This window comes from Orcinus orca, chromosome 11, assembly GCF_937001465.1.
Source record: "Orcinus orca chromosome 11, mOrcOrc1.1, whole genome shotgun sequence".
Classification (NCBI taxonomy): Eukaryota; Metazoa; Chordata; class Mammalia; order Artiodactyla; family Delphinidae; genus Orcinus; species Orcinus orca.
Genome location: NC_064569.1, coordinates 98,645,335 through 98,659,915, shown reverse-complemented (window position 1 = coordinate 98,659,915; position 14,581 = coordinate 98,645,335). Strand labels below are relative to the sequence as shown.

The window sequence follows — 14,581 nt, the reverse complement described above, 5'->3', positions numbered from 1 at the left end:
AGCTTTGAATGGCAGCCTGATGGGAAGGCCTTATCCTTTATGTTAGAATGCTTTCCCTCTACTCCCCGCCCCAGACACCCTTGCTGTCTGTGATTACATATAGATAGAGCTAAATACATTATTTACAGGCATTGATATTTTTCCATCAAAATGGAGGAAAATCTAACCAAGAGTATTTTGTAGTTAAACTCTGTTGCAATTCCATGTTGAAATTTACTAATAGCTTTTCTGATGCTGCTAAATAAATAACATGTGTTTCAGGCATTTCTTAGCCCAGAAAACCCAGAAGAGCCTTACTTGGAGGGAATTAGCTATAACTGTGTGGCCCCAGGCAAACGGTTCATGCCAATGGATAATTTGTCGGGGGGAGAAAAGTGTGTGGCAGCTTTGGCTCTCCTGTTTGCTGTGCACAGGTAAGGTCACAGTGAGCTATATGATTTTGCATCAGGGCAGAAACCAAATAGACCTTCCTACAGAAGATCTGTTAATTACTTTTCTTTAGTCATATTTAGCGTACGTGATACAAAACTTTTTTTCAGCCAGACAAGTCAGGTTATGCTGTAGGCCTGTAACAATTTAGGCAGCAAATCTAAGAGAGAATTCAGTCTTCGACAGATTTTTATTCAATTTGTTATTATCAGTAGCTACTAATATTCCAGCTTCATAGAAAATAAAGGAGAAAAAGGAGTATCAAATGGCCAGATGTGAAATCAGGATTGCCAAAAAACAGTACCAACAACAAAGCCAAACAAAATAAAAACACCTAACTTGTATATTATTTTCCTTGTCCCTATTCAGAGATCTGCTATTTAGTAAGGAATGTTAAAGTATTTCTTCTGAAAAAAATGTTTAACCTCCTCATTTCCACTGATGATGGTGACACTTAACGTTTGTAAAATAAAGCAAGGGGAAAAATGTTAGCTAAAATTAAGGCAATTAACTTTTGACATTCAAAGCATTAGATGAAGAACTAAGGTATAGATGATGCTGCCTCTCTATTATCATGATCAGAAAGATCAACATAAAAGTTTTACAGCTGTTTTCTACTGGTCTCAAGAAGGAAAAGGAATTGGCAATTACAGGAAAGGAAAAGAAAATGCCATTAATGCAGGAGGACTTTGGGAAAAACAGGAGGCAGGAACTTAAACAAGAGCCTGTGTGAAGTAAATCTTAGCAGAATAAGACTAATACTAGGTGTCACCCCCATCCCATTTATTCAACAGATATTTATTAAATATTTACTGTGTGTCGAGTGGTGTTAACAGACATTAGAGGGACTTCCTTGGTGGTCCAATGGTTAAGATTCCATGCTTCCAATGCAGGGGGCCTGGGTTCAATCCCTGGTCAGGGAACTAGATCCCACATGCCGCAACTAAAGATCCCGTGTGCCGCAACCAAATAAATATTTTTTCAAAAATAGACATTAGAGACAGCAGTGAAGAAAACAAATTCCCTGTCTCAAAGATGCTTCATTTCAGTTGAGGAAGACAGATGATAAATAAGGTGTATTAGTAAAGTAATTCTCTAATATAGAGACTATTAGAAAATGACAGATGCTATAGAGAAAATTAAAGAAGGGAATGGTGATAGTAACAGGGAAGGGTTTGCAATATTTAAAAGTCTTCTGGGAAGGCCTATTTGAAAAGGTAGTATCTGAGCAAAGATTTGAAGAAAATAAGGGAGCAAGTCACGTGGATGGATGTTCTAGGGGAGAATTCTAAGGGAAGAATGTTCTAGACATGAGGAACAAGTGCAAAGGCCCTGAGGCCAGAGGGAGCCTGGCGCCTGTAGAGAATAGACTGTGTGCAGCAGTGGCAGGCACAGGATTAGGAAACTCGTGTAGCAGTCAGACTGGAGGATCGTGGTGGGTTGGACCAGTGTGGGAGCAGACAGGGCGTGGGGTAGGAGGGACCCTAATCAACGGGAGTGATAAGAGCTGCCATTCACTAAGCTGGAGAGGACCACAGGAGGGATGGGTTTGAGGGGTAGGTGAGGAGTTTGATTTTGCACGAGTTCACGCTAGACACCCACATGGAGTTGAGGAAGCTGTTGGACCCGTGAGGCCAGGGTTAAAGAGAGAGGTCAGAACTATCAATAGAAGATACTTAAAACCTCCAGAGCAGATGAAATCACCAAGGGAGCTAATCAGATGGAGGAGTGCTCTAAGCGCTGAGCCCCGAAGGCACTGCAGTGTCAAGAAGTTAGAGAGATGAGGAGGAGCTGCTAGGAGACTGGGGCCTGGAGCAATGGGTGAGGCACCCGGCGGAGGCCATGTCCTTGTCCTTGACGTCAGAGGAACGGGGAGGACCGCCCCGCCCCGCCCCCCCACCCCCCCACCCCCCCACCCGCCCCCGTACCATCTGCAAAGGTCACCTGGGATGTGAACTGAGAATTGAGCGTTGCATTTACCGACATAGAGGTCATTGGTGACCTAGACAAAAGCATCCAAAAGGATGTGTTTTATTTATTTATCCTGAATACTCTTAGTCCTCTCCTCCAAGTCTTGTAAAACAAAGTTGTAACTTAAGCGATTATAATTTTTTTCTAGTTTTCGGCCTGCTCCATTCTTTGTTTTAGATGAAGTAGATGCAGCCCTGGACAATACTAACATTGGCAAAGTAAGTTCCTTTCTGCTTTTAATTTCCAGTACAGTGTCTATAATTCAAGGATCATGATGCAGCAGTCAGAAGGCAATTTACCCTGAACATGTTTATTTGATAATTGCTGGTTAAAAATAGATTTTTCTAAGTTAAAAATCTAAAAACAAGATGATTCAGGGTAGTAGCTTTCATTCAAGGTTTAGAGGACCCTCAATGAGTTCCTGGGGAGTCAAGTGAGAATCACTATACTGGATCCACAACATTGCTACTGGGTGACTTGCTTTTCCCTAAATCTAGGTTTTTGGGACCTAGTAGTAGACCTTAGTAGTAGTAGTAGCAGCAGACCTTAATAGTAGGCCACATGGCAAACAGGACCAAATTAGTGTTTAATAAAGTCCAAAAATAACATATCTAAATAAAATTCCAAAGGAATTAAAGTTCAAAATTCTGCTCCCCTTCGTTTATTAAAATTTATAGTCATTTACTACACTTGCACTGTTTTCAGTATTTGAGACCATGGGGGAACTAAGGACACAACTGAAAGTCAGCCTTAAAGATCAGTGCATAGATACACAAAGCCACCTGAGAGACAGGCTCTCAGACCACACATCCTGACTGTAAATTTTTGACCTGAGAATGGGGTTGACCATGGACACGTGACCAAAGGATAGCGGCAAACACTGGCAGTGCCTGTCACTGCCCAGGGCTGGGACAGCTCCATCCTGCAGAGTCCCTGTGTTGTGGTCCTACTTCCAGAGCCATCCATTTCCAGAAATGGATGAATGAAATGACTGGGCTTTGCATTTACAGCTGCTTACAAGGAGGCTGCTCTGGTCATGCTGACAGATATATCTCTGTTAATTTGTACACTGGCATTCTGGTTTATACCTTAGTCTTATGAGCTCGGTTAATGAGTCCAGCCCCGAGAGATGTAGTCAGTCTTGGGGTGCCACCCTGACAGGTTGAGTCTCTGAAACTGACCTCCCTGATTTGTTACTCTGTTGAACCTCATGTGTAATGCCTGGGAGAGTCAGGGGATTTTTCAGGAGCTGCAGCCTGTGGTAACTTCTAATTTTAGGCAACAATGTCATCTTTCAGATTTCCCAGGCTGTATTCATCTAACCCAAACCTCTCTAGGACCTTATCTATTTTTTTATACTTTTTTAAAAATTTTATTTATTTATTTATTTTTGGCTGCGTTGGGTCTTTGTTGCTGCGCTCAGGCTTTCTCTAGTTTCGGCGAGTGGGGGCTACTCTTCATTGCGGTGCGCGGGCTTCTCATTGCAGTGGCTTCTCTTGTTGTGGAGCACGGGTTGTAGGTGTGCGGGCTTCAGTAGTTGTGGCTTGCGGGCTCCAGAGCGCAGGCTCAGTACCTGTGGTGCACGGGCTTAGTTGCTCTGCGGCATGTGGGATCTTCCCAGACCAGGGCTCGAACCCGTGTCCCCTGCACTGGCAGGCGGACTCTTAACCACTGCGCCACCAGCCAAGTCCCGGACCTTGCTTTTTAAACATGTCATAGCGTACATAAGAATAGCACATCAACACCACCCCCACAGAAGTTAGAAAACAAATCCAAAGTCCCCCGAACGTTGTAGAGAACAGGCAAGAGCCACATTCTGTGACCTACCAGAGACTTCAGGATTACTGGGGGAAGAAAACGGGAAGAAAAGAAAATCTTGATTTGTCTCTCTTGAATGCCAGCCAGTCTGCATCAGCTAACTGGACTCCATAGCCTCACTCATTTGGGAGAAATTTCCCCTCAGAAGGTTAATTTTAGTACTTTGTATCCCATACCCTTTGTGTGTGGTCTGGGGGGTGGGTGGGATCCATCACTGGGGACTGCCCCTTCTCTCTGTAGCATTTAAGGGATCCATATCTTCTAGCAAAATTTAGATGTTCGTATTAGTGGCATCTTCACATACTAGGTCTTTCTTAAGACTTTTCTATTTGCACCTATCCTATGTATCAAAAACCTCTTAATTTCCAGTTTCCCTTTGAGATTTACGTTCCTGGCACCCCGCTGCTGAACTGAGTATGAGCAGTGATGTAATATGAGCAGCTTGGAAGGCGCTTCCAGTCCCTCTTGTGATCAGGGTGCCCAGCATTGATCACAGGCAACTCTCCTAGCAAAATGCATGCCTTACGTATTTGCATCCCATCTCCTCTTCCATTCTATCAATATCCCAAGACTTTTTAAAGACCTGTATCATAGTGGCTGCCATTGCCTCTAATGCGGCAGTTCCTTCTATGAATTCAGCCTCTTAGCCCAAAGCCGTTTCCCTCCTCTCTCATCATTCACCTCAACTAGTGACTCATTCCTCAACCAGAGCTGCCATTCCTGCTTCCAGAACTTGTGCCCTTAGTATCTTGCGTGCAGTCAGGACCAATACACATGGAGAAGACACCCTCTGGAATTGCAGAGAGATCCAGGGAGTCGGCAAGTATCTTGTTAAACTGTGGTTTGAGTCTAAGTTCTTTATCATTCTCCAAATTCTGAGTAGTTTGTTCACCAAGACCCATTTCTATCCAGTCTATCTGTTCTTATTCTCATTCCTTGGAATTAAGCCTCCTGAAGGAGCTGTTGAGCGCCCCTCTAACCAAATGAGTTGATTATGGATTATGAATACATATATAATCGCCATATTTTTCCCACCCTGAGGCTTTGTTGGCAATATAGGAAGTTGGAAGTTTAAATACCAGCCCTTCTTCACCCTCATAAAATATCTGAGTGGTGGTTTTATCTTGTTGTAAAGGTTGATTTCGTATTCACATGATAGTATCTTAAGTTAGAGCTTTATTCTTAAAAAAATATTCTTCCAAGTTTTCAGGTATAGAATTAATGAGGTTTATATATTTTTTACTAACCTCTTATTTTACAATCTGAGCTATTTCCATTTCTGCAGTTTTAGTGGATTTACTGAATTAACAGAAGGGGAAGTAAGCGCCTTGTCACCTAAAATGGGCAGATTCAGAGACATGCAGAATCACTGTCCTCCAGACCCCGAGAGACGAGACCTTTCTTTACTGATGAAATGTGTGCTTTCTCCTCCCTCCCAGGTATCGAGTTATATCAAAGAGCAGACTCAGGACCAGTTTCAGATGATAATCATTTCCCTAAAAGAGGAGTTATATTGCAAAGCTGATGCACTGATAGGCATCTATCCAGAGGTAAAGATAAGTAAATGGGGGAGAGGAATAAAAATCACCTTAGAGTGTCCTGACAGCACAATTATAAGTTCCTAGTGAAGTCTATAGATACTGTTTGATTTCTGCAGTTTATAAATATAGGCTTAAATGATTTTTTAATCAAATAAGACTTAACAGTAACTACTCAGATATTTTTCCATGGCAGTACACAGAAATTTAAGATATATTTTAAGTGAAAAAGAAAATCGAAAATTGCAGAACAGTATGATAATTGTTTATAAAATAATAGTACATATTAACTTAGAATAAATTGTCAATATTGTTTCATATTTCTGTAATGTTTGAATGTTGTAGGCAAAAACAAATGCATTGTGGTAGAACAAGGAACTATTTATCTTCCAAAACTAACCAAGGAAAAAAAAAAACCAAAGAAATTGGCAAGTTCCAAGTTGTATAGTAACTTCTAGAATTCAAACACACCTTTCTTGAGCCACCGAAAATACTCACCTGAGCTAATGGAGCAGGGCAACTCATTCAAATCATTCAATTCTTGGACAATTAGGTTTTGCTTCCTGTGTTTTCCTTTAAGCTAAGATAAAAATTAACTTCCCTTCCTGTGCCTAATTAATGTTAGGGGATCACTGGAAATATGCTGCCAGAGAGAAATGGAAGTTCTCATTACCAGTGTAGGAGAGGGATAAAACCGTTTCCTACCCAACTCAGGTTCTCTGGCTGGGGCCCTGTAAATTAGACCAGCAATAGATAGATTAACAAGAGAAAAACAGGTTATTAATATGTGCATCATGTGTGCACACATGCGTACACCCAGCAATGAGTAACTCAAAGGGCTGGCTAGAACTTGGACTTAATACCATCCTAGGCTAAAATAAGGAAGAGTCTTGGGGCTTCTGGGCAGGGGAGGCAAGTGATGGGAAGGTGACCAGGAGAAGTACAGTAAACAAGGGCTGTTCAGTCAGATTTGCTCTGCAGATTGAGGTGCCTTCTCCACTGATAAAGAGTTAAGAGTGGAAAGGGTGTCATCTTTTACATAAATGTAAACTTCCTTTACAAAAGGAAAACCTGTGCCTGGTTTTTGGAGCTTTTCCTACATCTGCTGGTTTTCAGTAGCCTCTGGCTCAAAACAATCCATATGCAAAAGAGGCCTATTTTCGGGTGGCATATTCTGGTACCCTTTACCAGATTAATATAAGAAATAAATAAAGCTGATGTAATGCAGAGTAATACCTTTTGAGGTGGCTCTAAGGAGGTTCCTTTTCAAATGCAAATCTAGACTCACCAATGGCTCTTATTTTACATTTAATAGCACTTATTCCCTAAGTAAAGGAACTGACTTTTAACTGTCTTCTCTCCCTTTCAGCATGATGACTGCATGTTCAGCCGAGTTTTGACCCTAGATCTGTCTCAGTATCCAGATACTGAAGACAAGAGAAAGCAGCAGGAGGCCCGTTAGGACGCAGAATGCCCCTGTGCTGTAAGAGCAGAGTCACGCAGCGGCCAGGCTAGTCACTGTTCTCACTCTGCCGTTCAACCCCACAGCACTCTTGAGTGACAGACTTCTGGAGCAAAAGCCAGACAGCCTGTGTGTCACTTATGAAAAAGCTTAATTGCTACCAGGCAAAGATGCTGTAGCTCACTTCCATTAAGGAGTGCCCAGGCCCCATTCCAGCAGGTAGTATTTTTTTGTGAGGTAGCTCTGAAAGTTTAAAAAAGAAACAACCATAGTTTTAACTTCCATTTTTGAAAGCCAGTCAGAAAGTTTTCAAATCCTGCATCATCTTTACTCTGATCTCGCCTTGTATGTTTAAGTAATCTTTAAGGGAAACTCTTAGTTTCTAAGGTGTTAAACCTGTGTTTTATGGAAAATTATTTCAGAGGAACTGAAGTCAGTATTGAAAATGCCAATAAAAAAGTCTAATTTCAAATGTCTACCATCTACAGTTTTAGAAACAAAACTTTAAGGTGAAATTAAATTATGTCTCCTTCAATGCAATTTAAATTTTTCTGAATATAATTTCTGTTAAGGAAACACTGAAGAACACAGGTTTTCCCAAGTAACAACTGACTTCTCCACGTAAACAGTCATCCTTATTATCTGTGGGCATCACGCATGCCAAAATCCAACACGCTCAAGCCCCTTATTTAAATTGGTATAATATTTGCATATAACCTGTGCACATTCTGTCATATACTTTCAGTCATCTCTACATGACTTATAATGCCTAATACGATGTAAATGCTATGTAAATAGTTGCCTGTATGCGGCAAATCCAAGTATTGATTTTTGGCATCTTTTTTCCCCCGACTATTTTTTTTTTTTTGGCTGCACCACACGGCTTGCAGGATCTTATTCCCCCAACCAGGGATCGAACCCGTGACCCCTGCAGTGGAAGCACGGAGTCCTAACCAACCACTGGACCACCAGGGAATTCCCTTTCCTATTTTCTTTTTGTTTTTGTTTTTGTTTTGCGGTATGCGGGCCTCTCCCTCTGCGGAGCACAGGCTCCGGACGCGCAGGCTCAGCGGCCATGGCTCACGGGTCCAGCCGCTCCGCGGCATGTGGGATCCTCCCGGACCAGGGCACAGACCCGTGTCCCCTGCATCGGCAGGCGGACTCTCAACCACTGCGCCACCAGGGAAGCCCCCCTTTCCTATTTTCAATCCAAGGTTGGTTGAATCCACAGATGTAGAACCCATGGAAACGGAAGGCCCACTGTACATTATTAGGGGTAGGAAAGAAAGTTGCAGAGTTTTCAATAGTACTTCATTTCCATTTAAAAATGGAATTAAAAAATTCTAAGGTGCTGGTGGTCTTGTATTTAAGGCTGCTTTGGGCCCAAGTGCTAATTAATTAATCAAGGAGTGGCCTCCTGAAGTAATGGAATCGCTTTTGAACAACATTCATTATTTCAGGTAAAACTTGCTTTCCTGTGCTCCATCAGCTAGTCTCTAAGAACTTGAGACAGCAGAAGCCACTAGTCCTTTGTTTCTTTTTTCAGTGCTGGTAATACCATCTAAATCACCGCCGCCTCCTGCCTTGAAAGGCATCAACTTTACATTGAAATGTCCCTTCGGTGACACGGAGCTCAGTGTAGACCCTTTTCTCTGCCTGGGCTGTTCTCTCTGTCCCGTAACTTGGACTCGTGGATCGCCGGTGATCCTTGAGTAGGACCACGGTTTTGTTCTAACGCAGTACACCCACATTCCTGAAAACCCCGGCGCCATGCAAAAGTGCACAATGAAAACCACCGGCTGATGGGACACATGGGGTCCAAAAAAAAAAAAGACAGGAACTTAATAAATAGCTGGTTTTATACACACTAAGTAGTTAAGCAATTCACAAATACTAGAGCATATATGGCACTTCATCTCAAAACACGCAGACGTTGGCTTGTGAAATGGGCAACCCATCGGGTGAAGCTTGCTGCTGAGGTCGAGTGGGGGAAGGCTCGTCTGAGGGAGCTGAGGGCTGGGCGGCGTGTCCCCCGCAGCTCTGTGCAGCCGGCTGCAGTCTCCCGCCTTCACCTAGAGCAGGTCCAGCAAACTTCTTTAAGGGCCAGAGAGTCATACGTATTTCAGGCTTCGATGAGGAAGCGAAGAGGCTATTGCGTAGGTGTCTGTGTAACTATTATTTAAAATATAACCATTTAAAAATGTAAAAACTATTCCAGCTTGAGGCAGCAAACAAATCCATACTTAGTCACTCCCTGACTCAGTGTTTCTCAGAAGCAAAATTTTAAGTAAGTGAGCGAGTTATGCTCAGATTGTTTCTTTCTAACATATCAATCTTGTTGGAATAAATCTGCATTTTAAAATAAGAATCACAGCAGAACTGACTAGATATATTCACTCATTACAACAAGAAGGCCTCCGATTCTTCAGCGTGGCACTCATAGCTCGTCTTGAACTGGCTCTACTTTACTTTTCCAGTTTTATATCCTGTTTCACATCATTTTCCATGCTTGTAATATTGCTACACCCTATGTATGACCAACTTTCAAATTCACGTATCTTGCCCGGATTGCACTTTATAAATGTGTCTTTTTTAAAAAAGCCAACTTAGTTTGCTTTTCAAAAAGTTTAATAAACACATTCAAGTAATCAGTTTCACAACTGAGTGGCACCTCAAGGTAAAAATTCTCATTAAATACCTGATACCATACCTTGTCATAACTAAAGAAAAGTTGAGCAAACAGAATTGAAGGTAAAATTTTATTTCTGACCAGAGTAACATAAAAGGTTTGTTTTCCATGCTTCAAAAAGAAAAAAAACAAAAAAGGTCTTAAGCAACTCTCTGGCTTGTCTCTCATTCCCTACACATCCCAACTTCATGCTTCACTTTCCCTAAACCCGTGGGGAGCTACAAGACAGGCAGCCTTGACACAGAAACCAAGCAGGGACAGCGCCAGGGCCACAGAGCAACTCCCTGGGCACGAGCACGCAGCTCAGCACGCCATCTGCCCTGACAACGTCTGAAGTGTTACAGACCCTTGGCAAGTTTTGCCTACTTCACTCTGTGCAAATCCTTTAATATGGGCTGTGGGGAGAGGATTTTGAGAAGAACAGAAAGGTTGGACCTTAACCCATAGAAAAAAGGCTTGGAAAGCTTGGAATTTAAAAGTTTAGAACTTGGTCTTGTGCTCCACTTATAAATTCTCAGTTATCCATTGCATGACACACTTGGACACTGACCTGTGCTTCTGAAAAGGCCCTCTGGCTCCTGGAGACTTCACTTCTTAGTAACAGTTAGACCTGCCATTCTTTAGAGACCAAGTACTAACTGAAATTACACAACTCCAAAGAAGCCTACAGGTCAAGTCATTCTTAAAACATACCGCTCTCACTGGCGGACTCAGTGCCTCCAGTTTCCATTCCTTCTTTACTATTTAACAATGTAACAAACACACTTCTAATTTTTTTTCTACACTAACGGATGTTTCCACAAGAATTATAAAATTTAAGTGTCTAGTGTCTAGTGTCTTATTTTCTCTTTGGCAACTACTGTTGCTTGGACAGTCTTTACTTTTCCCCCTTTTATTAGAGAAAAAAACCACCTGACAGAGGGCATATCAAATGGGAGTCGGGAATACCAGGTATGTCCCTGCCCATTGATTGGGTCCCTGAGGTAGTTGTGTATCAGTCCTCACAAAGGACACCTGCCGTGTATGCGTCACCTCCCAAGCAGTTCAACACAACGCCTAACTCCCTCACCCAGCCTCTGAGGGCCACACACCCGCATGGCTCTTTTGGGGTATTTGACGGTTCAGATCAAGAGGTCCTGTGTGGAGTTCTCTAACATTCCTCATCGTTTGGGATGGCACTGTGGTTACAGAAGGCTGGTTTTCAAGTTGCAGGTTTTATTGGTCTTAAAGATTTCAAGACCCTCCAGCATCATCTGTTTAAACAAAAAGAAAGGAATACCAAAACATTAAAGTTGACCTTAAAAAGGTTATCTGCCGTGGGATTTTTATTTCAAAAACTGATTATGGTTTTTCTTATGTGCTAAAGACTTTGAAAATACCTCCATAATGGAAATAGTGGCCACTGTCTAAAAATGGCTTTCTGAGTTATAAATACCACCACAGGACAAAGTAAATGATAACATTAGATTTGCAAAGCTCTATGGAAGTCTCGACCCGAGAATGTGAGTGCTTCTCCCCTTCTCAGCGGACTGGAAGTGAGGGGCAATTTCAGCACACACAGGGCGGGAGCCTGTTGACTTGTAGACAAGAGTGAAGGTTCAGGGTATGTGCACAACGGGACTGCCTGCAGGTGGGAGCCTGCTGTGCTGCTGAGCCCTCCAGCCTGCACGTATGGCCAGCAGCACTGAGAAGATGAACCTTGGTCTCGCCCACATGCAGAGCAGGACAAAGCTTTCTGTAAGAAAGACCAGAGGGCGCGCTCTACAGACAGACCTGCTTGGAGAGGAGGCTGCCGGTGTGGGTGCTGGCATCCAGGGGATCCCCGAGGAGCCCACAGACTGGCTTGCCCACTGCTCTGGAGCCAAGTCCACCAGGCAGTCCGCTCTGCTGCCCTATACACACACCACCAATTCAGAGGGCGGCCTGGGGCAGAAAAGCTACGCATATGCAGCAGCAGCCACGGCAAGTCCACGGCAGACTGCGGCACAGTCACCCGGGCCCACCTTCTTCTTAAATGCTGGCAGGCAACTGAGGAGCCCCAGACATGGGGAAACACGCAGCAGGAAGGAGACTAGAGGAAGAGAGTCTCTTGTCCTGGAGGGAACAACTCGAAGAACACTAGTTTTATTTTTTTTATTTAGTTACAGATGTCCCTAACTACTGGATTCACAATCCAAATATTTGCTAAAAGTCTGCAAAGAATTTTATCCAAAATACTATCAAAATGGAATTCTTCCTCTAAAGATATGTGCACTGTAGTTGTGCAAAATGTAAGGGGGGTGGGCGCAGTGTCAGCCGCGGTTGGAACTCAGCCGGCCCCTCAGAAGGCTCGTCAACACTCACCGCCACCACGGCCAGCCAGCAGGAGCCACCGCCTCACCTGTCTCCTCCTCCCACCGGGCCCAACCCACTCTGCAGGCAGCCACTGAGAAAACTGCCATGTTTGCTTACTTGTTTAACGTTTATTATGAATTTTTACATCCATAACAAACTATTTCAACAGGCCACGTCCCTTGTGGTGTAGAAGGAAAATGCAGTATCACAGTACTGCTCAAACATACGCACTGCGGACCTAACTGAAATGTTAGGTAAGTAACTGGTAGCACGTTAAATGCTTCATAGCCCTCCGAAATTCTTGGTGGATTATTATATTGGTGTTTAAGAGTGTTTTACTGAGGTTTTCTCATCTAATAAAAAATAAACTCTGTTATCCGAAAATCCTCTATTCTAATGTTTTCAGGAACAGAGTAGTCAGACAACCAGGGAAGTCTCTGGTATCTCTAGAGATTTGAAAAGATACCGTAGTCCTAAAACAACAGATGCTGTGAGAAAAACTAAATCAGAAAACACGAGCTGTCAGAAATGAACAATAACACCCAAAATAAAAATTTAACACCCAAAATTAAAAAGAAAAGGGTGGAACATATTTTGAGAATCCTCCAGAAAGTTTTTGAAGAAAATTAAGACATTAGAGAAAACACAGTAGAAATCAGTCCAGGAGGTCCCAACTAATATGACTGAAGGAAGAGGAACAGAGGAGCCCGCTTATTCCAGAACTGAAGGGAAGAAAACACTGAGCAAGGTATATAAAAACCTTGCTCACCTATACACATCCTCATGAAGTTTCTAAATAGCAAGGAAAAAGAAGATCCTAAAAGCTTCCAGAAAAGAAAGAACAGGTCACCTACAAATCACAGAGACCTGGGTTGCAGCAAACCCTCTTCAACAGGAAACCTGGCCGCTTAAGACAGCGGAGTTCCAAGGGGGATTCATGAATGAAGAATCCCACGCTCCAACCAACAGTGATGAGCTGGTCCTCGGGGGGCTGGGGGCTGTAGGGGCTACCGGAGGAGGTTCTGGCAGCAGTGGGTGCGGTGGGCAGAAGGCAGACCTGGGCGGTAATCCAGGACAGCAAGGAAGGGGGCTCCAGGGTGACACGCCTGCAGGTGGTCAGGGGATGACTCGGAAAATGAGGGGCAGTGTGACTGAGAGAATACGTACATTTAAAAACGTTGTGAAATGTGATTTTTGGGGGACAATAAGGAGAAAAGAATCTAGAAACTCCCCCCAAAATAAAAGCAACACAAACACCACCAATACGCAACAACCAAAAATGGGAGCGTGACTAACGGAACGTTAGGGAAAGAAACACACTGGACCTTGATTCTAAGAGCACGTCCCACAGCTGGCACAGCAGTCACGGCACTGACCCATGAACACAACACGCAGCTGGCTGACCAGGAAAAATACTTGCTGTGTTTTTAAGCAACTATTGTTTTCCAACTTTTAGAACCGACCTATAGACAAACTGGAGGGCTTCTTTCCCCTCAGTCCGTGACCACGATGATCAACACTGACGACGTAAAAACTGGTGGGCTTTGGGAAGTGAGACGAGGAAGGGGAGGCGAGAAGGGTAGGGGCCGTTACAGCTGCATCTTCATATCGAGAGGTCAGAAAACATAAGTGCACTATTTAAAGAAAGAAAGTACAGACTAGGGAAACCTGGAAGAAAGAGAGGGAGGGAATGCTAGATCCCCTTTCCTAGGGGTGACAGAGATTGTCTATTTAAATAAACAGTTCAACTAAATATTTAAATAGTTTAAATAAATCTCATTCAGTGATAGAGGTAACAAAAAACACATGATTAAAAGTGGTTTTCTCTGGAAACTAAGGACATAAATCAGGATAGTGGTCACCCTCGGGTGGCGAGGGAGTGACTAAAAAGTGATGGGGCCTGGGGCAGGCAGGGGCAGGCTCCTGACACCGTTTCGTTTCTTGAACTGGAGGTAACCAGGGAGTTTTCGCAATTGTGTATTCACTTTGTGAAAACTCACTGGGCTGCTTACAATTTGTGTACTTGGCGAGTTTTTCTTCAATAACATGCTAACTTAAATAAACAAATTGTTAAAGTAGGAACCTCTGGGCAGTTGGAATGATCTATGTATCATTCCTTCCACGAAGAGGCTGGGGTATTAAAGCAAAGCACTATGACTGAAAACACCTCCAAATAAGGCCAATCTGCAAAAAAGAAAAGACATTACAGGGCTTCCCTGGTGGCGCAGTGGTTAAGAATCCACCTGCCAACGCAGGGGACACGGGTTCGAGCCCTGGTCCAGGAAGATCCCACATGCCGCAGAACAGCTAAGCCCGTACGCCACAACTAATGAGCCTGCA

General features: G+C 43.3%; 2 protein-coding genes across 17 annotated transcripts in view; one reads left to right on the top strand and one right to left on the bottom strand.

Moving 5' to 3' along the window:
* The window catches only part of SMC1B (structural maintenance of chromosomes 1B), an 85,844-nt gene extending 78,312 nt beyond the window's left edge, over positions 1-7,532 (top strand). The window contains 4 exon segments of the mRNA XM_049695052.1: positions 262-413; positions 2,549-2,618; positions 5,658-5,768; positions 7,126-7,532. Of these exon segments, the coding sequence (XP_049551009.1) occupies positions 262-413; positions 2,549-2,618; positions 5,658-5,768; positions 7,126-7,218 (426 nt within the window). The 3' untranslated portion in view covers positions 7,219-7,532.
* The window catches only part of FAM118A (family with sequence similarity 118 member A), a 45,938-nt gene that overhangs the window by 8,909 nt on the left and 22,448 nt on the right, over positions 1-14,581 (bottom strand). For 11 of the 16 annotated variants that reach the window (XM_033405233.2, XM_049695048.1, XM_049695045.1 and 8 more), the window contains one exon: positions 9,068-9,290. The exons of 2 other annotated variants lie outside the window; for them this stretch is intronic. In XM_033405233.2, the coding sequence (XP_033261124.1) occupies positions 9,136-9,290 (155 nt within the window). In that variant the 3' untranslated portion in view covers positions 9,068-9,135. Of the gene's footprint in view, positions 1-2,345; positions 4,245-9,067; positions 9,291-9,963; positions 11,161-14,581 lie in introns of those variants that run through there. 3 more of the 16 variants (XM_049695046.1, XM_033405242.2, XM_049695043.1) reach the window with 2 other exon arrangements.